The 21,169-nt window shown below is 45.9% G+C and overlaps 1 protein-coding gene and 1 pseudogene across 2 annotated transcripts; both read right to left on the bottom strand.

Moving 5' to 3' along the window:
- Nucleotides 1–5,610: 5,610 nt before the first annotated feature.
- On the bottom strand, nucleotides 5,611–16,267 carry LOC103790514 (uncharacterized). Its single transcript, XM_078375416.1, is given in 6 exon segments — nucleotides 5,611–7,535; nucleotides 7,538–7,887; nucleotides 7,890–8,501; nucleotides 11,618–11,684; nucleotides 15,275–15,423; nucleotides 15,848–16,267. Coding segments are annotated over 6 exon segments (1,839 nt in total). The 3' UTR covers nucleotides 5,611–7,294.
- On the bottom strand, nucleotides 8,491–20,924 carry LOC118153498 (leucine-rich repeat-containing protein 37A3 pseudogene; annotated as a pseudogene). The gene is made up of 3 exons (XR_013536264.1): nucleotides 20,894–20,924; nucleotides 15,848–17,736; nucleotides 8,491–13,964 (listed from the first exon to the last, which is right to left on the bottom strand). The product of XR_013536264.1 is annotated as a leucine-rich repeat-containing protein 37A3 pseudogene (transcript).
- Between the last annotated feature and the right edge of the window lie 245 nt (nucleotides 20,925–21,169).

Below are 21,169 nucleotides of genomic sequence, written 5' to 3'. Positions count from 1 at the left end.
ATGGCCCAGATCACTTTGTATCATTCAGGGTCCAAACAACAAACAGAAGCCACAAAGTAATTTGGACAGAAAAAGTTTATAAAGAAGTGGTGATTCCAACAGAGGAGGAATTATAAAGATGCTTGTGGGCAGTGCACAGAGGTAATTGGGGCATCAGGAACCTGCTTGCATTGGGGCAGAGTAAGTCCTGGGGTGTGCCATGTCTGCATTAGGGTTGCCCCAAGAAGCAACCCTGCAGGATACAGGTGAGTGAGCGCTGGCAGGTGGATACACGGAGGAGTCAGGGTATTAGGAGCTTAATCCCTAGCAGAGCAGCATGAAGCCCTCTCATTGGGAGAGCCTCAATGAGCTGGGCACTAGCTAGGGCCAATGCTGTGAAGCTCACCAAAAACCCCATATTCCGAGTATGCAGCTGGGGCAGAGGCCCTCTCTACTATGCCTCTGGCAACCAGACAGTAGAAGCAAGAAGAAGCAAAACCCAAGCATTTCAGAAACAGCAAGAAAAGCCTTTTCTTTTTTGTGTGTTTTTTGTTTGTTTGTTTGTTTGTTTGTTTGTTTGAGATGGAGTCTCACTGTACTGCTAGGCGGGAGTGCAGTGGCGTGATCTTGGCTCATCACAACCTCCATCTCCCAGGTTCAAGCGAGTCTCCTGCCTCAGGTGCCTGCCACCACACCCAGCACATTTTTGTATTTTTAGTAGAGACAAGGTTTCACTATGTTGGCCAGGCTGGTCTCAAACTCCTGACCTCAGGTGATCCACTTGCCTCGGCCTCCCAAAGTGCTAGGATCACAGGCGTGAGCCACTGCACCCCACTGGAAAGCCTTTCCTTTTCGCTTTGTCACTCTAGGGCATCTACAACAAAGCTTAACGTAATGCTCACCACAAGCAAGAAATGCTTAAAGTGTCTAGCTCCATTATCACAAAGCAGGTAATGCAGGGTGATTTGGAGATGAGGGTCAATATACTGAAAAATTGTATTGTGTTATAATATGCTATTTGCTATATTATACTGTATTATGTTATCATATATTCTGCTTATGGGTTAATCCTATCATTAAATTATTAGATTCTCACAGAATTTAGAAATAATAACTTTCTAACATTTATATTTGTTTACTTACAGTGTTGGATTATGCCAATTATACAATAAGAAAGCACTTAATTTGATGTTAAATAAATGTATGAATTAAATCTCTGTCTTACTGTATGGGGTTAATTTGGCATCAATATGGCTATTAAGTATATTGGACTCTGATAAGTTCACATATCCATTTAAACAAAAAGGCCCATCTCTCATTTCAAAGACATCTTTCCTAGAAGTCAGTGCTGGAAATAGCATTGTCAAGGTTGTTTTGCTAATCTCAAGTTTCTCTAAATCCATTACTGCCCAAGCTCTAATGTCAATTGCCTATTTTTCTAGATACATTATGCTCTGTAATGCTACATGCAATACTTCCTTGAGGTCATTACTATGACTACAGGTTTCTATTCTGACGTGTGATGTGGTGATAACGGAGCTTCTTTAAGAAGAACCAATTGTTCATTTTTCTGTACTTTCACACCTCAACGTCCCATCTGTCTGTGAGCAATCCTATAAGTATCTCTCTTGTATGGTCCTCCAATCAGTGAACCTCATGGCTGTGCAGAAAATCTTTGACAAGTAAAAATGAGTAAACTGCAGATTTGTTTTTTCATAGTTGCAACTGAGTTTACAGTATAAAGATAACCTCAGTCTCATACATTCAATTTGTCTATCTGATCAATTTCATGTCACACTAGAATTCTGGGCATGTTATACCTTACAAAGTAAAGTAAAACGATTGTTGATCACATCATAGCAAATTATCTACATCTTCAGAAAGAGAATTTTGAAAACCTCACACTGATAATCTAATAATTGTATTGCTTTTATTATGTTTTCTTCAGTAAAACATAAAAAGTACATTTCCTGGGGATATCTTACTCTTCTTTCCCAGTATTTCTGGAAAACTGTGCTGTGTAGAGTTTTAGAAAGTCACATTTGTCAGTAAAATAGAAATTTAAGAGAATTTACATTGCTCTTTAAAGTCATTCAAAATAATGCCTCCACTTTTTTTTTTTTTTTTTTTTTTTGAGACGGAGTTTCACTCTCGTTACCCAGGCTGGAGTGCAATGGCACGATCTCGGCTCACCGCAACCTCTGCCTCCTGGGTTCAGGCAATTCTCCTGCCTCAGCTTCCTGAGTAGCTGGGATTACAGGCACGTGCCACCGTGCCCAGCTAATTTTTGTATTTTTAGTAGAGACGGGGTTTCACCTTTTTGACCAGGATAGTCTCGATCTCTTGACCTCGTGATCTACCCACCTCGGCCTCCCAAAGTGCTGGGATTACAGGCATGAGCCACCGCGCCCGGCCCACTTTTTGTTTTTTGAAATGGAGTCTCGCTCTGTTGCCCAGGCTGGAGTGCAGTGGCATGATCTTGGCTGACTGCAACCTCCACCTCCCGGGTTCAAGCAATTCTCCTGCCTCAGCCTCTGGAGTCACTGGGACTACAGGTGCACACTGCCACACCTGGCTAATGTTTTGTATTTTAGTAGAGACAGGTTTCACTGTGTTGCTAACGCTGATCTCAAACTCCTGAGCTCAGGCAATCAGCTCGCTTTGGCCTCTCAAAATGCTGGGATTACAGGTGTGAGCCACCATGCCTGGCCACCTGCACTTTTTTAAAAAATCAAATTTACCTTGTTTGGAGCAATGTTGAAAATAACATTAAATGCAAATACAGAAGCATTTCATAAATGTTTCAAACTTCTCTTAATTTTTTCATTACAATTCATATAAAAAGTATAGAGTTTTAAATTGCATTTTATTTAGAAAATAATACTGTTTATTAAAAATGCTATGGTTAAGAAAGACACTTTAAATTGAACTGTCTATATTTCATAATAGTAATGGTAAACAAATGTTTTGCATGTGTTGTTATCCTAATTAAACCTAATTGGTAATATTTAAGCAGACTATTTGTTAAGTGGCATATTATGATCATTTACTTTCACTAAAATAAATATGCTTAATATTATTCAGATATTTGTCTTTTGCCTTCAGAATAATTTTTTCCATAAGCAAGACATTTTAATGATCTCTTTTCATAGAAATTGATGAAGTGTACATTCAAAATGGATGTCTTAAAATCAAGCACTTTAGAATTATTGTGTTCAGATAAATCACCAATGATCCTTACCAACTTTTTCAAGCTCACTGTGAAAAACCCTAAAATTTGAGTTTAGTTTACATAAATATAGTTAGGATCATACACTAGGGGAATCATTGCTGTAATAATGAAATCTGAACTATGACTTTTCAAAAATAATGATGGAGAAAAGAAAGAGTGACGGGTGGCACTGTCTAGCAAGATGAGGCTATTTTTTAGGAACGTAGATGTTTTTGTGCAAATTATACCTTGTATGAGTTCAGTCTAGAGATTATGAGAGTCAGAGGATCAAAGAATATTCCCAACCATGACAGTCTATATTGCTTGCCTGGTACACATTAGGGCTTACAGGAAAATCCAAATTGTGGCTGGATATTTTGTGTGAAGCTTTGGAGACATTTGTGAAAATCCAAACATCTCAGATAATGGAGGCCAAGTAATTGAGAGTATTGTTGATTCTCTTGATTTGCAGGTCAAAGAATCAGGAAAGTGGGCTGGAAGCAGGTGTCTGCACACCCTACATGCCTGTGTCTCCCTGCCTCCAAAGCCACACTAATGCCTTCATTTCTGCCTTCCAGAGCCCATGCAAGTTTGGCTACTGGCAAACTCTAACAGAATCATAAAGGGAATGGATTTTGGAATATGAAGTTCTGAAACACTGCCAATATCGTTGCAATACAAACAAAAGAGCCATCTCCAGCTTCTAGTGTGCAATCCAAGGTCTTTCCTGTTAATTAAAGTCAATGTTTTGATTAATAGCAAACAACAATGACAAAGGGCAAGGAGTAAGAGCTGAAAATAATAATTCACATGAGATTATACTCCGTGGTAAACCTTACTTTCTTACAAGGTGATGCCAACTATTTGTTAGCAAGGAAAATGAACTAGACTTGTTTTTCTCCCCCACCCCCCAAATACAGTAGTTTTCCCATAGAAGAGAAAGGTGGAATACATAATAGGATATGGGCTATCTAGAATCTGCCACAGGAGGCCAGTAGGAAAATCCTGAAAATCAGGGTCATTTTTCAATGGTAGTTAATCATGGAACTATTTTAAAACCAAACAAAAATTAAACCTACATCATATTAGATATTCATTTTGATTTAACTATGGGCACAACACATTTCAAAATGGAAGGAGAGAAATGTTACTAATCTATCAGAAAAAAACTCTATTAAGCAAATGCACTGTTCCCTTTATAGCACCCACAGAATTCTGTTATCTCAAGCTTTCCTTCCCAGACTAAGAATTAGAAATACTTAGTCCTTAGCCAGGCCTGGTGGCTCACGCCTGTAATCTCAGCGGCCGAGGTGGGCAGATCATGAAGTCAAGAGATCGAGACCATCCTGGCTAACATGGTGGAACCCTGTCTCTACTAAAAATACAAAAATTAGCTGGGCATGGTGGCATGTTCTGGTAGTCGCAGAGACTCGGGAAGCTGAGGCAGAATTGCTTGAACTTGGGAGTTCAAGCAATAAGAACACAATTCAATATTGCTTGAAAACATTCCGGTAACTTTCACTGGAAAAATGTTTATAACATAGAATGTGAGCTTAATGATAAGAAACTTGTTTGCTCTGTTTAATACTGAATTCTCAATTCCAATTACTGGGCCTGGTATGTGAAAAGAGTTTCTTGGTTTAAAAAATTTACTGTCAATGACTGAGGGAAAAATAAGACAAATTTTATGTAATATTACATACAATAGCAACAGAAATTTTGGAAATGATTTTACTTTTTTTTTTTTTTTTTTTTGAGACAGAGTCTCGCTCTGTCTCCAGGCTGGAGTACAGTGGCACGACCTCTGGTCACCTCGGCCTCCCAAAGTGCTGGGATTACAGGAGTGAGCCACAGTGCCGGCCCAGGTTTTACTTTTTAAATGCTGATTTTACTTATAATCTATACATAAAAGGAAATGGAATTAGGTTTTTATTAACTAGAAGTAGCTGTTATGAGAACATGGACAGAAGTCTTCTGAGCATTTTCAAGTGCAAAGTTATTTACATTTAAGAAACAACTTATATAAAATTTGCAGTTCAGTAAAATTAGAGTACGAGACAAACCATAATTTGTACGAAGAATTCAAAACCTAAATATGTCAATGGATCATAAGTATCAAGTGACAACAAATGAGTCACTTTTATAGGGCTCATCACCTCTGCTTATTACCTTTAAATGACTGTAAAAGAAAGAATAACTCTTTCGGCGGGTTAATATTTGGATTATATTGATCATATCATATCACACCATGGGTCTCCAAAAATGTTCTGGGCTGCATATATGTTCTGCATATGAATCTTGGAAGAACACTAATAGTTGTTTCAAAAAGTGAAATGACATTTTACTCATAATTTTCTTCTTTTCCCTTAGCATGTTGTGTCAGTTTCCTAAGGCTACCAGAACAAATGACCACAAACCACTTAAGACAATAGAAATTTAATTTTTCACAGTTCACGAGGCTAAAAATTCAAAAGGGAAGTATGAGTATGACTGATTTCTTTAGGAGGCTTTCAGGTAAAATCTTCCTCTTAGCTTCTGGTGGTTTCTGGCTGTCCTTGGCATTCCATGACTGTAGGCAGCATAACTCCAGACTCTGCCTCCCTTGTCCCCTGGCCGTCTTCCCAGTGGATCTCTGTGTTCCCATGGCCTATTTATAAGGATACAGCCATTGGCTTTAGGGCCCACCCGAATGCTCTGTGACCTCGTCTTAACGAAGTGCATCTGCAGAGACGCTGTTTCCAAATAGCTTAACATTCTCGGGTTCCAGGTGGACATGACTTTCTGTGGGACACTACTTAACCCGGGAGATATGCATAATTTTTTAGAAAATAATGAGTTCTGCCTCTGCTAAAAAGTCCCTTTTCTTTTCATTAGTGTTGATTATTATAAATAGCATGGAGAGTTGACAGACCTCCAAGTACTTGTGAACGGCTACAGTGTGGGAAACAAATGGGGGAGTGGGAAGAAATAAGATTTGAGAAACCGTTCAGGGCAAGATAATAGAAGGGCATATAATTCATGCTAAAAAAAAAAAAGTGATTTCTGTTTTGTGGCACGGAAGAGCAATAAAAATTTAGAAATATTTATTAGGTGTCTATTCTGCGTCAACAATATACAAAACCATTCTGGGGATAATGAGCTGAAAGAGTCATCGGCTTCATCTGTATCACAGTGCAGTGAGAAACCAATCCCTGAGACAGAAACAACTGGTAAAGGGGCACATTTGGGTTTGTCAAACTTGAAATTGAAAAGTATCAAGTAGAAAACAGGTCTAGCCAAGCTGAAATATTCCTAGCGTAAACAAAATAATAGGATGAAACTCTCTTGATATCTCAATGGGAAGACATGAAGAGATGACGGGAAACAGGATTCAGAGCCTTGCCACATTGGAAAGCATATGATCAGTTACCAAGGTTCCTAAAGGTTCCTAGAAGAAAGGGAAAACATTGGAAAATAAAAAGAGAAAGGCAGTTGGAGTGATAAACTTGGTGTTCAATTAAGGAGAGAGATGGAGGAAGGAAAGAATATACCAACTGGAAGAGCAAGAGCTGAAAAAACAGAACTTATGAGAACATTTTAACTTTAATTGAGGAATGTTCAGTGAAACAATAGAGCTCTCCCCACCTCTTCTCCCTCTCCCCGTGGTCTTCTTCGCACCATCTTCGCCCTCTCTCCGCACTGTATTCTTTTTTTTTTCTTTGAGACGGTGTCTTGTTCTGTGGCCAGGCTGGAGATCAACATCGCGGTCTCGGCTCACTGCAACCTCCGCCTCCCAGGTTCAAGCAATTCTCCTGCCTCGGCCTCCGGAGTGGCGGGGACTACAGGCGCGAGCCACAACAGCCGGCTGATTTTTGTATTTTTAGTAGAGACGGGGTTTTTCACTGTGTTGGCCAGACTGTTCTCGAACTCCTGACCTCGTGATCCGCCCGCCTCAGCCTCCCAAAGTGCTGGGATTACAGGCTTCAGCCACAGCGCCCGGCCTTCTCCCCACTGCATTCTGTCCTGCCCTCGCCTCAGCGTTTTCTTCCACTGTTTTCTCTATCACACCGTCTTCTCCCTGCACTTTCTCCCTCCTCCCCACCTTATTCTCCCCCTCTCCCACTTTCAAAGGTCGTTTCCACTCTCTCCTTCCCCTCCTCTCCCTCTCCCGGGCTGCGACTCCCGAGGTCTCCAATGGGCCGCGGGCGCAGAGCTCCGGGGCCGCTGGGCGCAGGACGCAGGACGCAGCAGCGCGCGCACCTGGAGAGCGCGGAGAAGGGAGTGGGCGAGGCGGCGGTTCCGGGAGAAGACGGTGGGGGAGGAAGAGGGGACTAGAGGGTGCGGAGAGAAAAGCGCGGCGGGAAGACGCCGCTACGGGAAGATGCCGCTACGGGAAGAAGGGGGGGAGATGGAGGCGGGAAGAAGACGGAGGGAGGAGGAAGATGGTGGAGAGTTAAGAGGCTGGGAAAGAAGACGAGGGGGAGAGGGAGGGAAGAGAAGACGGTGGGAAGAAGATGCGGCAGACAGACGCTGCTGCGACAGAGTGGGATGACGGGAAGAAAACGGTGCGAGGGGAAGAAAACGGTTGGGGTGGGGAAAAACGGTCGTGGGGACACGCGGGGAGAAGACGCTGCTGCGTGAAGAAGACGGAGGAAGGAAGAAGACGGAGGAAGGAAGAATAAGAGGGTGGGAAAGAAGACGAAGGGGAGAGGGAGGGAAGAGAAGACGGTGGGAAGAAGATGCGGCAGACAGGGTGGGATGACGGGAAGAAAACGGTCGTGGGGATACGCGGGGAGAAGAGGGAGTGGCGGGAAGACGCTGCTGCGGGAAGGTGGGAGGGAAGCGAGCGGGTGGAGAGGAGGAGGAGGGCGGGGAACAAGCCGCTGCTGCAAGAAGGCGGAGAAACCGAAGGGAAGAAAACGGTGGGGAAGGGAAGAAAACTGCGGGAGAGAAGAAGGCGCGGGAAGAAGACGGTGGAGAGAGGGAGCGGGGAGGAGGGGGTGCGGGGAGACCGCGGTGGGGAAGGAGGAGGGGAGAAGGACGGAGAAGAGGGGAGAGTGGGAGAGAAAAAGGTGGGAAGAAGACTTTGGGGAAGGAGAGGAGTCGGGAAGGAGACGGGAGGAAGAGGGCTGAAGGAGGGGGAAGGTGGGGAAGCAGACGGTGGTAAAGGGGAGAGGGAGGGGAAGAAAAAGTTGGGGAGGGAGAAGGAAGGTAGAAAGACGGGTGCTGAAAGAGAAGGCAGTGGGGAGAGGGAGAAGGAAGTAGGGAGAAGATAGTGGGAGAAGAAGGCAGTGTGGGAGAAGAGTTGGGGGAAAAGCAACAATGGAGAATACTAACGTTTAAACGTCGTCTTGAAGCAAAAGCAGCAAGTGCGCTTTAGAGTCCCGGCCTAACTTTGTTCACTAAATTCCCACTTCCAAATATGTTGTGTCTGCAGTGTGGGTCATTTTTAATGCTTAGATCCAGAGCAGTCTCTGATTGTTAGTGACAGTGCTGTCAAGGTGCATGCTGTTCACCAGCTAGAAACGAAAACATCACATTCTTTCAAGTGCATTTTAATACATAATTTTTCCAAGAATCTCATTGGGGAAAAAATTGAGGGGTGTACCTTTGGCATTGGACATGGAATCTCTGATTTTAGGTTGCATTGTTTCCCCAAATCTGTAAGATGGTGGCCGAAACATTATTGTGAATACCGCATTCTGTAGGGCAGTGCATGTTATTTTAACAGAGGTATGATAAAATGATGTGTCTATAAAAATGTAATTAATTCAATTTAATTCACTCATACAAATTCAGGTTTCCTTAATATAAAAAAACACCCAAAACTCTTAAATTACCTTCAGAGTCAGAATTTGTAAATGCAATCCTGTAATGCTGGTGTTACATTACACCTTTATATACATGTTAAACCTTAATATTGCTTTTTGATTTGGCATTATAAAGCTTCATAGTTTATGTGTATTAATACCTTAATGTTGCTTTTTGATTTGGTATTATAAAGCTTCATAGAAGTTTATATGTATTAATACTTACAGGTGAACTTGACAAATTATTGATGAACGATAACTATTAATGCTTGTAAAATAAGCAGTTAAGTTTAAGGATGTAAATACATTGTGTATTACCCTATGGGTGTTACAAAGATTTTCTTCTTTTGTATTCTACTTTAAAATCCTGGGATACTTACTGATACCTTATTTCCCCATGAAAAGGCTGCAGCTACCTATATTGTATTTCCGAACAAATGTCTGTACCAGAACATCAAGTGTAGAAATGAAGCAAAAACTGTATTTTAGGACAGGGGTGGTGGCTCACACCTGTAATCCTAGCACTTTGGGAGGCCAAGGCAGGTGGATGGCTTGAACTCAGGAGTCCCAGACCAGCCTGGGGAACATGGTGAAACCCTGTCTCAAGAATATACAAAAAATTAGCCGGGCATGGTGGTGTACGTCCTGTATTTTATTCAAATTGAAGACCTTGTTTACGCTTTGAAAACAAAATGATTTAATGTACTCACTTAGAAAATAATTATTTTCATGCCCAAAAGGGATTCACTTATAGCATACATTCATTCATCCTGTCAGACAGAGGGTTATACATGTCTGAGCACCGCCTATGAGTCAGGAACACAAGTCAGTAACCGCACTGACATTACCCAAGCTGTTCCCGTCTATTATATAGAGTAGCATAGATAACTTCATGGACTTCATCTCTTTTATTTGTTGTGGATTACTAACATGATCTTTTTGTATATAATTATCAATGGTGCTCCTAAATAGATGTTATCCTCTAGATAGTTACTAGACTCACCATGACTTACTGCAGATATGTCATCCATATCTAATGCGTAGTATACTAACTGTAATCTTTAATTATTAAGTCTCACATGGTGGTTTTGGCTTTAAATGAGCTCTTGGAGATCAGATGGTTTGTGTTTCTTGTGTTGTGGAATCTGGAACCTTAAATATGAAAATTCCTAAAACTCCTAAGATTTAAAATAGATTAGATTTTACTCTAAAATCTGTTGTGCCATCTGATACTTTAAGTTTTACACATGCACAGTTTTATAATATCACCCATTAGACAGTTTCACTGAGTTAAGCAGATCTTTTAAATGTTGGCACATTTCATTATACAATGTCAAATAAACAAACAAAAGCTTTGTTAAATCATTGCCAGCCTAACAAGAAAGATCTTTAGGTTTTTGGACAGCAGTCTGGCTCACAGTAGTTGATAAAAGTTTTCCAAAATTCTAAGTTTTAATTGAATTTTTTTATTTTATCACTGACATAGAGGTTATTGTTAGATTTCCTTGAAATGAGAAGTTCACTGTTTTTCACTTTATTCAGAGTTTACCATCTAGTAAATGTCACTTCTATTCTTCCATAAAAAATCTGGAATCCTCTGGGACTGCTTTCTCTCTCATACTCCAAACTAAGGCATCAGTAGATCGTGTTGGTGATTCTTTTAAAACATATTGTAAATCCAAGCATCTCTACAGGCCTACTGCTGCCACCCCGCCCAGCCACTATCATCTCAGGTCTCGATTAGCAACCTGTCCTTCTAGGTGCCTTTCACTCCTTCTGCTGTTCCTTTTGTCTTTCCAGAAAGCCACCTAGCTGATTTTTCAAAAATATCATTTAAAATGTCACCCTTTGGCTCAAATTCTTTAAATGAAGGCAAAACTCATGTTTTTTTTTTAATTTAACTTTTAAGCTCAGCGGTACATGTGCAGGTTTGTTACGTAGGCACACTGGTGTCATGGGGTTTTGTTGTATAGATTCTTTCATCACCCAGTTATTAAGCCTAGTACCCATTAGCTATTTTCCCTCTCTCCTCCCTCCCTCCCATCCTCCACCCCCAAAAAGGCCAAAGTGTTTGTTGTTCTCCGCTATGCGTCCATGTGTTCTCATCATTTAGCTCCCACTTATAAGCTTGCTAAGGATGGTGGCCTCCAGCTTCATCCATGTCCTTGCAAATGACGTGATCTCATTCTTTTTTATGGCTGCATATACCCGCTAGTGTATATATACCACATTATCCAGTCTATCACTGATGGGCATTTGGGTTGATTTCATGCTTTGGTATTGTCGACTAGTGCTGGAATGAACATACACATGCATGCGTCTTTATAAAAAATGATTTCTATTCCTTTGGGTATATACCCAGTAATGGAATTGCTTTATTGAGTGGTATTTCTGTCTTAGGTCTTAGAGGAATTGCTACTGTCTTCTACAAGGTCTTAATTGACACTTCCATCAACTGTGCATAAGTGTTCCTTTTTCTGCCACAACATTGCCAGCATCTGTTATTTTTTGACTTTTTAGTAATAGCCATTCTGACTGGTGTGACGTGGTATCTCATTGTAGTTTTGATTCGCATTTCTCTAATGCTAATGACTGGTGATGTTGAATGTCTTCTCAAAAGAAAACTCATTTTTCTTACACTGTTGAGCTGATTACCATCAGTTCGAAGCCTCACCCCTTTGCCCTGCTTGCCGGCTTTGCCTTGTCTGCGGCACAGTGTGAAACTTCATCTGCAGCATCTGCTAGAGGGATGCTGGAGAAGGACGGGGCTCTTCTTCCTGGTACTGAGTGATCATCTTAGCTTGCGCTTGTGATGCATGGCAGCCAACAGTCGTTATCACCTCTCTGGGGACAGAGCAGCTCATGGGCAGCACTTAGGGAAGCAGCTTCCCAATGTTTGTCAGTGTAGCCCCTCAGCAAAATTTTCTGCTGTTGAGCAGACCACAGCCTCACTCTCTCCAAGGAGGTCTAGCACTCATTTCTGGTGTGTGTGGGATTCTTCCAGACTGGTTTCTTCCTGCAGTGCTTTCCTGAAGCCCTGGAGAGCGCCGTGGTAGCTCCCTAAATTTGCTATCCCTATTTTTTTTTGTAGTGTTTGCTTTGTCTTTTACAAGCTTGTCCAACCCACAGTCCAGTACTGCTTTGAATGAGGCCCAACACAAATTTGTAAACTTTCTTAAAGCACTATGAGATTTTTGGCTGGGAGGCAGTGGTTCGTGCCTATAATCCCAGCACTTTGGGAGGCCAAGGTAGGCAGATCACTTGAGGTCAGGGGTTTGAGATCGGCCTGGCCAACAGGGTGAAAATTGAAAATCCATCTTATCTCTACTGAAAGTACAAAAATTAGTCAGGTGTAGTGGCACACATCTGTAATCCCACCTACTCAGAAGGCCTTGCTTGAAACCAAATTGTTCTCTAAAGACCTTGTGCCTAACTTGACTCCATATCGTTCTCTAAACCTCATGTGGAGACCTCTTGCCTTTCTCCTTCATGACCTGTAGGGCAGGGCCAAGAGGAGGAAGCAGCTTCAGAACAGAAAAAACACTCCCTGCCCCAAATGGCAGTCATCCCACAGTCAGCACTTCTGGAAAGAAAGGAGGAAGGTTTCCTTCTGCAGAAAGCTCCTTTTTTGCCTTGTTTCTGAAGCCAGGAAGGGTCAGCAGAGCCCAGCGCACCTGTGGTGCCTGAGTCACCGTCTGTACCTAGATGTGCATCTGTCCACAACCCCCACCCCCAACCCGGGCTCAACATTCCCTCCAGCTGGAGTCAACGTTGCTCCCGACACAGCCTGGCCTGTTTGTCCTGCCCTGGCCGAGTCTGGGAGGGCTAGACCTTGTATTCTCCTGGGTTCTCAGCCTTGACTTCCTCAAAGTCTAGCAGGAGTGACCATGCCCAGTCCTGCAACAGTGGGGGGAATTCCTTTGAAGACCCTGCAAAACACAGACAGACAGAAGAAGGCTCCAGTGAGACAGGACATGGGGCAACCCGGGGGAGGATCAGAGCGTGAGGATTCTGGAAGTCTCCAGCCTTTGGCTCCTCGGTTCCCAGAGAGCAGTGGGGTTTCCTGGGAGCAGGCCTTCCCCCAACAATTGAAAGTATGGATGAGCACTCAGGGTTGTGCACTTCGACCTGGACCTATTCCTTTTTTCCGGTCACCAGGATGCGTCCCTACCCCTGAGCTATGGGTAGCCCAGGTCCTGGCATTAGGTTTTCTCCCAGAAAGGTGATGCTTGCATGGACGGGCAGGACACTGGCAACCAGGCCTGCCGTTCTCTGGGTGAGGTACGGGGTGCTATGCACCCACTGAGAGGCAGATCGTGCCAGGTCACAGCCATGGGTGCCTGTCTCCTGTCTCTGTAGAAGGCCACTATGTACAGGGGCCACTCCCTCCCCATGGTACCTTCTTGCTGCTCCTATATTGTGGCCAGTCTCCAAGCATCTTCAGCCACTTCAGTCAGTTCATTTTATTTCCTGACGTCTTCATTGTCAAATGAGCCATCGATGGAGTTAGCAGAGCTACCAGGCCTCCACCAGTGGCTCATGGATGCGGGGTCCTGGGCTCCAGGAACTGGAAACCAGGAAAGGGCAGACCCTGGGGGCTGAGACCCTCTGATAGAATGAGCATCAGCTGCCTGGCCTTGTCACACCAGGACTCAGCATCCTCAGATCACACAAACCCTGGGTTTGGTTGTTTCCAAGCTTTCAGCGTGGGTACTGGAACAAGAAGGCAGTGACTTCTGAGCAAGACTGTGGTTCTTGGTTTGGGTTTGGATCAAGAACAGAGTCTTGGGGTCAGATGGAGCAGGAACTGCCATTTCTTCCAGTGACAGTGTGTCACTCTAAGTCACGACCACCTCGGCCCACAGGCTGCCCCCCTCTGCCTCACTGACCAGCCCTGCTTCCCTGTCCCTGGGAAAGCCTCCCAAGTAGCAGACACAGGCTCTTACCTTAACCTCCAGGGCACTGACAGGGGCAGCTCCGTCTCACTGTAAGGCAACCCAGGCAGAGCTGAGGACCTGACCAGGCCAGGATCCATCCCTATCCCAGAGAGGACCTCAGGGAAGGACCAGCCCATCCCCATCTACCTTAAATCTCAGCCCGGGAAAAGGCACAGGGAAGGAAGGCAAAAGCCTCCCTGCGGAGCTGACTGCCTGCAAGGCACTGGGAGCCTGGGAGAGATGGAGCTCGAGGCTGGCCTGGTGGGGGCTGCTTGGGGCCAGTGGTGTGCCTTGGACTGCACAATGGGGCTGCCCCTCCTGGGCTGGAGGCAACATCTTCTGTGGGAGGGCATGGTCACTCTTGCTAGACATGGACAAAATCCAGTCCTGAGACCGGATGGGTGCTGCCCAGGATGGGTAGCTGATCCCTGACTGACAGTAGTACCTCAGGAGAGACCACAACACCAGGCAAGTCCTGGGAGCCTGACCCGAGAGCTACCCAGGGCCCTGAGGATGTACCTGGAGCCCATTCCAGCGGACATTCCCCATGGGCCATGCAGGGCAACAAGGATGACCCAAGGGCCCTGCAGGTCATGGGGATGGCCCTACCATCCAGCCTCCAGCCTCAGCTGGCTCTCAGGGACCTTCAGCCCACAGCCTCCTCCTAGCCACTGCAAAACCAGGCCTTGGGTGCCTTGCTGTCATCTCCCTACTCCCCTGGTGACTGTGAGAAACCCAGGCCAGGGCCCTGCCCTTCTTCTCCCCCAGCCTCCTAGAGTTAAAGCCCTTGATGTCCCCATGCCCCTCCCTGTAGGATGCCTCAGCTGGGCCCTGTGTGCCTGAGTCACCGTCTGTGCATCTGACCACAACCCCCACCTACAACCCAGGCTCCACGTTCCCGCCAGCTGGAGTCCTGGGTTCCTGACATGGCCTGGCCTGTTTGTCCTGCCCTGGCTGAGTGTGGGAGGGCCTTACCCTATATTTCCCCGGGTTCTCAGCCTTGACTTTGTCCATGTCTAGCAAGAGTGACCATGCCCGGGCCCGCACCTCCAGGGGAATGCCTTTCTACACGCTTTGAGACAGCTACTGACAGAAGACGACTCCAGTCAGACAGGACATGGGGTGGCCCCAGAGAGGAAAACTGGCAAACAGGGCTGCTGTCCTATGGTGAGGATGGGTGCCACCCACCCACTGAGAGGCAGGGGGTGCCAGGTCACAGCCATGGGCACCTGTCTCCTGGCTCTGCAGAGAGCAGTCACAGGGGCCACTCCCTCCCCATGGTACGTTCTTGCTGTTCCTGTATTTTGGTCAGTCTCTGAGCATCTTCAGCCACGTCTTAATTTGTGTTATTTCCTGACGTCTTTGCTGTGAAATGGGCCATGATGGAGTTAGCGGAGCTGTCAGGCTTCTGGTAGCAGCCCAGCGGCTTCTGGTATCCAACCCCGTGGATGCTGGGTCCTGAAGGGACCTCCCCAGGGAGCTGTGGAAGCCACACTGGGGCTTCTTGCTGGCGTGAAGAGGACTGGATCTCTTCAAGGGTCTCTGGATTTTGAGTTGCAGGCTCTAGATTGAATTGAGACAGTCCAACTTGCTCACGGGGCCCTGGAGGCTCATCCGAGTTCACCTGGAGTTCTGGAGGCAGGCTGCTGGGATACTTGAATATCCGGCATAGCCATACTTGAATCTTGCAGATACTGATCCTGCAAAGTTTGTTTCTGATGCTGTTTTGATAAAAAATGATGTGGAATTCCCACAACTTTAGCAAGTCTCCAGTGCTGAGCTAAATCTTTTTTCAGGTTCTTGGGAGAAACTATAAACTCCGTTGCTTTTGAATCTGCAGCCTGATCTAGATCTGCAGTTTGAACCCTGCTTTTGAGGCGAGGAGGCTGAACTAGGGTCTGTTTCTGATCCCAGTCCGGCATTGGACCCACCTCTGGGAGCCTTTCCTGCCGAGTCAGCCTGTCATTCAGATCCGGGTGTGGAGACGAGAAGTGCTTGGGCCCGGGGGGCAGCTCTCCAGCTGACTCTGGGTCCAGAAATTCAACCAAATTCTCAGTCAATTCCTGGGGTGGGGCTGACCTCTGGGAGGAAGCAGAGGACCCCAGGTAATCAGAGCCCCCCGGGTCTGCCAGGGAACTAAGCCCATGGAGAGATTCCCATGGGAGATCCGAGGAGCGGGAAGACCAGGGCTCAGTCGGCCCCAGGGGGTTAGAGGTCAGCTGGAGTGGGTCCTTGACCCACTCCAGAGGCTGAGCCTCCTGGACTATTCGCCACGTGAGGAGGGGCCATAGAGCCCAGAGACTCAGCCCAGACATGAGAAGCGCTGGTTCTGTGCATTGAGCAGGAACCATTCTGGCAGCCCCTAGAGGCTGGTGTCCCTGACAAGCAGGCGCCCCGCCCCATCCTTTATGACACCTTTATTTACACTACCTTTGTTAGGATTGGGTCCAGTTCTGCTCCATGTCACCAGGGTGATCTTATGTCATAATCCCGCCCAAGCCCCTCTTCCTACCCAGCCCTAGGTAGGGTAGGAAGAGAGCAATGGGTAATTGAAGTTTTGGGGCTTGGGAAACAGGTCAGTGCCCAGGTCATTGTATTCCCATTGTGTTTCACTGGTTTGTTTAAATAACAGTTGGCTCTAAGTTGAACGCAGTCCCAGTGGAATCTGCCTCAGGAGGATTATTGTAGGTTGTGTCTTCAGAGACGGTGCCTTCTGGCATAGCACTGTTTTCCATAAAAATGTTTTCTTCAAAGTCATATCCTGCAGGGGTGTGTTTTACATCTGAAGGAGCAAAAAGTTCTGGGAAAGGATTTTTTTGAGGAGTCCTGTCTCCTAAAGATGAAGAAGCCCCTTCTGAAGGGGAATTTATGAGGCTCTTTGCTGCAGAGAATGGAGGCTTCTTGGCAAGCATCAGTCTGTTGAGAGAACTTTTCTTTCTGAACTTTCGACTCTTTTTAACCTTGGGTGTTCTGTGGACCACATGGGAGTGAGTTTTATGAAAGCGTTATTTTTTTCTGAAATTTATGGTTGGTTTAGCAGCCTTCACATTTTTAACTCTAGCCTTTGCCTTTTCTTAAACCAAAATGGTGTCTTTCGGTCTGACCCCAGGTTGGGCTTTTGCAGAGGTGGAGGCGGAGGGACCGCCCATGGAGAAGGGTTTCAGCAAAGAGGAGACCCCTGTCTTATGCTCTTGGGTGAACAAAGGCTTGGTGTAGATGGTGTTTCCCACTAACTTCTCGGGCCTCTGCACCAGGTGAGGCTGTTCCAGTTCCCTTGGGGCCGCACTCCCGGGCCTTTTTCCTTTGGCAGTGTTTTCCACAAATGCCTGGGCACTCTGTTCCCTCCTGATGCTCTGCTTTCCCACCTCTTTGAGGTGCCTTTTCTGGATGCTCCTTGGGCCCATGAGGACTCTGCTCTCTGCAGGCTTTTTCCTACATTTTGAATCTTTGCCAGGCTGTTTTCCTGTGGTTGGGCAGTTTCTAATTTGGTCCGAAAATTTGGGACCTAAAAGCCTGTACTGTACAAATATGGCAGTTTTTTCTTCCCTTTTAACCTCATCGATTTTTTTCTTGAATTTCTGCATCTAACACATGTTCTTGAATTTCTGCATCTAACACATCTAACACATTCTCAATTTATTTTCATAAGTTGAGTTGTTGGGTGCAGGTTGAAGAGAGGGGCTCTTTATATTGTTTTTCAAAATACCCAGGGGCCTGTCACCATCTTGTGAACCTGAAAAAAGCAGTTTAATGAACGGTAACAACATTGCCTCCACATCCTCTAGATTTCCTGCCTAGAAATAACTTGTCTGACTGTAACCTAAATGAGGGTATTTTTGCAAAAGCGTCGGTAGGGGGAGCTGGTGAGATCACAGTTAGGGGAGTGGAACCATCTGCCTTCTCCCTCTAGATCCCCTAGGTGTTCTGTGGAACTGCCTTTCAGTACATGAGGTACTTGAGGGGGCTATATCTGGTACCATAGAGTGAGCATACAAGGGCTTAATAGAGGCTTTGCTGGGCGCGGGGCTCCCGTCTGTAATCCCAGTACTTTGGGAGACCAAGACGGGAGGATCACTTGAGACCGGGAGTTCAAAACCAGCCTGGGGAAAAAAGTGAGGCCCATCTTTAAAAAAAATTAACTAAAGGAATAAAAGAGGTCCCCTTTTCTGGGAGATTGATATAGGAGAGCGGGCATGTGAGTTAGAGGGAAGCATTGAGGACCAGCCATTTAAAGCAGCCTCCAGGGATATTCACGGCTAGAGATCCACAGGTGTAGTTTTAGAAACTGAATTTCCTGGTGGCGTACAGTGCCTCACGCCTGTAATCCCAGCACTTTGGGAGGCCAAGGTGGGTGGATCACTTGAGGTGAGGAGTTCAAGACCAGCCCGGCCAGCATGGTGAAACTCTGTTTTTACAAAAAAAAAATATAAAAATTATTCGGGTGTGGTGGTGGGTGCCTGTAATCCTAAGGATTCAAGAGGCTGAGGCAGGATAATCCCTTGAACCTGGGAGGCAGAGGTTGCAGTGAGCCAAGATCACGCTACTGCACTCCAGGCTGGGTGGCAGAGTGAGACTGTCTACACACACACACACACACACACGCACGTGCAACGCACACACACACACACAAACCCAAAACAGGCTGGGCAGGTGGATCACCTGAGGTCGGGAATTCTAGACCAGCCTGAGCAACATGGTGAAACCCCATTTCTACTAAAAATACAAAAATTAGCTGGGGTGGTGGCGCATGCCTATAATCCCAGACTGGGGAGGCTGAGGCAGGAGAATTGCTTGAACCCAGGAGGCAGAGGATGCAGTGAGCCAAGATCGTGCCATTACACCCAGACTGGGCAATAAGAGTGAAACTCCAGCTCAAGAAAAAAAAAAAAACCTAAATTTCCCTGTAGACACCTTTACTCTGGCAGCCTTTTTCAATGATGGCTATGTTTTCTTCAAGTATACTATATGGCCTACAGACCACTCAGCTTTCATTCCAGTGAGAACATTCCAGAACGAACTTTGGGTCAATCCCAAGTGCTCCTTCAATGAACTCAGAGGATGGTTGTGTGTCAGCTGCTGCCCAGCTAGAATGACACCTCTCCAGGCCTCTGACTTAACTAGGTCTTCACCATGTGACTCCACCGTGGACTCCCACCTTATTCTTTTGCAAAGCCTCGGACACCCAAACAAAAGTGGGTAAAGGGCCAGGAGGGGGGTACACCCCAACTCCACAAGGACCCTTCCAGACCTCACCCTGTGTTATTCACCTGGCTGTTCATTTGTATCCTTTAATGTATCCTTGGTAATAAATCAGTAATAGTAGATAAACTGTTTTCCTGGGTTCTGTGAGCTGCTCTAGCAAATGGTCGAACCTGAGGAGGGAGTTGTGGGGACCTCCAGTTTATAGCCAGTGGGTCAGATGCATAGGTGATGCCTGGCCTTGCAACTGGGATCTGATGTGGGGGTGGTCCTGTGTGACTGAGCCCTTAACCTGTGGAGGTTGATGCTCACTCTGCTTAGGGGTTCTCTGCCTTTGTAGTGTTCTGTCTAGAAGGCCTCTCCTTCCTCTTGTCAGCTCAGAAACCTTGTCTTCCACTTCCCTTCTTCTAAGCTAACCCTTACATCTACTCCTTTCCAGCTGACCGAGAGCAGAACCACACCTGGCTCCACAGCCACTATGCCGTCCCATGCTGTCTACTCAGAATGTATTCAGATGTCCGTTCCTCCCCCCAGTCTAGGAGCCCTTTGAGAGGAATGCTGTCCTAGTCAACTCTTTCCCAGCACTAGGCACAGCATCTGGCACATTCTGTCTTTTTCAAGGACTCTTCCCAGGTGGCTGGACCTTCCCTCCTCTGAACTGCTGCATTTCTTGTCTGCATCGTGTTTACCCTAATCAGACATCACCTTATTTCGCTATCTTTTTCCAAATGCTTTATTTCTCTGGCAGGTTTGATTGGAATCAGAATTTTCATTCATTTGGTAGCTGTTGGCCTTGTGTCCACCTCTCTCTGGCACTCAGGTCTCACTTAAGAGCTGGCCCTCTGAGCCGTGGTTTGCCGTCAGTGAGATGGAGACAGGGGCAGTCCTAGGCAGTCACGCTTTGTTCCACCTGACCCTGGGCGCCCCTCCCTCTCCCAAGCGACAGGCAGGGATGGATACCAGCCTGGGAGACACAGCTCATCCACAGGCTGGCCCAGCAGAAACTCTGGGCTCAGCCAAAACTGCTCAGTTGAGGACAAACTGGGCAAAGTAGAATATTACTCTTGGGAGTTTTTAGAAATATGGTGGGGTAGCATTTGGGAATAATAAGATTTGTAGCTGGGTATGGTGGTGCATGCCTGTAGCTCCCAGCTACTCTGGAGGCTGAAGCAGGAGGATCTTTTGAGCCCAAGAGCTTGAGGCTACAGTGAGCTATGAATGTACCACTGCACTCCAGCCTGGGTGACAAATCAAGACCCTGTCTCCAAAAAACATGTACACATTTGAGATACATAAAATATATTTAAAAATTAAGCATAAAAATTATATAAATATGCCAAAATAGGAACCTGGAGATGATTGGAATCCAGACTTTGGGAGCCTAGCAGTGTAAGGATCTCTAGTCTTGGCTTTTTCTTTGAGATGGAGTCTTGCTCTGTCCCATGCTGGTGTGCACTGGTGTGATCTCGGCTCACTGCAACCTCTGCCTCCTGGGTTCAAGCAATTCTCCCTGCCTGAGCCTCCTGAGTAGCTGGGATTACAGGCACGCATCACCACCCCAGCTAATTTTTTGATTTTTTAGTAGAGATGGGGTTTCGCCATGTTGGCCAGGCTGGTCTTGAATTCCGGACCTCAGGTGGTCCACCCACCTCAGCCTCCCAAAGTGCTGGGATTACAGGCATGAGCCACCGCACCTGGCCCGAGAACAGGTGTCTTTTGTCCGGCTTCAGCAAACTCATTGGAACTGATGGGCGACTAGCTTTGCTTAGAACCCCCACCAGCACGCACGCGGGGCTGCTTCTCAGTCATACTGCTCCTGGGAGCAGTCATACTGCTGTTCTGCAGTCGGCACCATTCTTTACCTCCTATTACTGAACTGCCAGCATTCACTTGTGTTCTGTTAGGTAGATTACCAATTCTTGTTCATTCAGATTTTCTTTTGCTACTAATGTGTTTAACGTTCACTAACTTACCAAATGGGACTTATTAGTGACTTTTTCTTTGAAGATGGAGTGGAGGAATCCTTGCGCCTTCTGCAGAATTCTACTGCTGGT

Source organism: Callithrix jacchus, chromosome 5, assembly GCF_049354715.1.
Source record: "Callithrix jacchus isolate 240 chromosome 5, calJac240_pri, whole genome shotgun sequence".
NCBI classification, from domain to species: domain Eukaryota; kingdom Metazoa; phylum Chordata; class Mammalia; order Primates; family Cebidae; genus Callithrix; species Callithrix jacchus.
The sequence above is the reverse complement of the archived record's forward strand: the minus strand, read 5'-3'. Positions and strand labels throughout refer to the sequence as shown.